Source organism: Phyllostomus discolor, chromosome 14 (genome assembly GCF_004126475.2).
Source record: "Phyllostomus discolor isolate MPI-MPIP mPhyDis1 chromosome 14, mPhyDis1.pri.v3, whole genome shotgun sequence".
NCBI classification, from domain to species: Eukaryota; Metazoa; Chordata; class Mammalia; order Chiroptera; family Phyllostomidae; genus Phyllostomus; species Phyllostomus discolor.
The window spans coordinates 47,436,192-47,438,278 of record NC_040916.2 but is presented as its reverse complement, the minus strand read 5'-3'; the positions used below and the strand labels follow the sequence as shown (position 1 = coordinate 47,438,278).

At 54.0% G+C, this 2,087-nt stretch overlaps 1 protein-coding gene across 1 annotated transcript; it reads left to right on the top strand.

Annotated features, from left to right (window-relative positions):
- The first annotated feature begins 233 nt into the window (after positions 1 to 233).
- S100A2 (S100 calcium binding protein A2) lies at positions 234 to 2,087 on the top strand. The gene is given in 4 exon segments (XM_028503110.2): positions 234 to 250; positions 351 to 372; positions 1,849 to 1,916; positions 1,918 to 2,087. Coding segments are annotated over 4 exon segments (252 nt in total). The 3' UTR covers positions 2,063 to 2,087.

Below are 2,087 nucleotides of genomic sequence, written 5' to 3'. Positions count from 1 at the left end.
AGGAGGCTTGAGGCCCTGCCCTTGGGGACTTCCATACACAAGGGAAGGTTTAGGACCTGCCCTCTGTGTGAGGTGGAGGTGCGGCTCTTGCCCAGGGAGCCAGACAGAGGGGGAGACACAGCCCCTGCCTTCCTCGTTTGGAGGGGCAGTTTGGGCACAAGGGCAGAAGTGGGTTCTGCGGGTTGGGCTGAGGTGTCTCCATCACCGGTCACCTATGTGGCTGCAGATCCAAGATGTCCGGCTCCCTGGAGTAGGTGCTGGCTGTGACGGTCACTACCTCCCACAAGTACTGCGGCTGAGAGGGGGACAAGTTCAAGCTGAGAAGAAGGAGCTGAAGGAACTTCTGAAAGAGAGTTGCCCAGCTTTGTAGGGGTGAGTGGGGCCGGCCTGGGGTGGCAGGGTTCTGCTGTGTGAGTGTGGGGCCACCGGTTAGATCTCTTCTCCCCTCCTCTGGGAGGTGCCTGCTGACACAGACACCAGGGCGGGGCTGGGCCCTTCCTGGCCTCGCTGCCATGGGAGAGGCCCACGTGTGAGAGAGCCCTATTACTGCCTGTCCCCTGCAGCCCTCCAGAGAATGGATGTGCTCTCAGCGCCTTCAAAGTCTGTCTGTTCTATCCTCCTCGCTGGAGAGTTGAGCAAACCAGAGCCCAGAGAGGGGAAGAGCCTGGCCCAAGGTCACACAGTGTGCGCTCTCCCCCATTTTTTATTTTATATGTATATATATAGTGCTGGGGAAGAGTGGTCCAGCTAAGACGCACCCCTGAGACATTTGCAGAGAAACGCAGTCAACTTTTCAACTTTCAGCTTTCATTCGCCCCTCGTCCTCTCCATACCGACTACTGGATAATCCCTAAGTCAGGTCTCAGACTCTGAACCTAGGAGGTATGTCCTTCCTTCCTTTATAAAAATTTTTGGGCCCTGGCCAGGTGGCTCAGTTGGTTACAGCATTGTCCCAATGCGCCAAGATTGTGGGTTCAATCCTCAGTCGAGGCACGTATAAAAATCAACTGATCAATGCATAAACAAGTAGGACAACAAATCGATGTCCCCACCCCCTACCACCGTACTTCCTCTGTCTCTCTAAAATCAATTAAAAGTTAATTAAAATTCTTTCTGGCCAAGCTTTTAAGATTTAGTTTCATTTTGGCTAGTATTAAAAAGTTTGCCTTGCCTCCCTTGGCTGGGTGGCTCAGCTGGTTGAATCTTCGTCCCATACACCAAAACGTTGTGTGTTCCATCCCCAGTTAGGGCAAATACCTGGGTTGTGGGTTTGATCCCTGGTCAGGAGGCAACCAATTGATGTTTCTCTCTTACATCAATGTCTCTCTCTTTCCCTCCCTCCCTCCCTCCCTCCCTCCCTCCCTCCCTCCCTCCCTCTCTCCCTCCCTCCCTCCCTCCCTTCCTGTCACTCTGAAATCAATAAACATATCCTTGGGTGAGGATTTTTTAAAAAGTTTGCTTTCTTGTGAATTTAACTTACCGGTAATGGGGAGAGGTGGTGGCTCCAGAAGGCTTTAGTTTCTTTGTCAGCAAAATAGGGGTTATGATACCCACCTCACTGGGCTCCTGTGGGGAGCAGAGCTGACCCCGTGCTTAGGGGGTACCTGGCATGCTCCCCACTCCCAGCAGAAAGAGCTGGGTGTTCTCACCAATAAGCACCTGTCTGTCCTTACTCACAGGGCCTCTGAGTAGCTCCCAGGGGCTCTGGGTCCCACCCTCCCACCCCCACCCCCCTTACCAGGCTGCCCAGTTCACAGGGAGAGCTGGGCTCTGACCAGTGAGTGTGTGTTTGGGGTAGAGGTGGGAGGAGAGCCGCCTGGTGATGACTCCACTCTCTCTTGCCTTCAGGAGAAGGCGGATGAGGAGAGCCTGAAGAAGCTCATGGAAGGCCTGGATGACGACAGCGACCAGGAGGTGACTTCCGGGAGTATGTATTTTTCTGGCCCCGATCACTGTTACGTGCAATGACTTCTTCCAGGGCTCCCCGGACCGGCCCTGCAGCAGAGCTCTCGGCTCCCTGCCATGGGTCTCTTGGGCCCAGGAGGGCTTCCTATTTTTTTAGTTTTGTGCTCAACAAACTTTTTTGT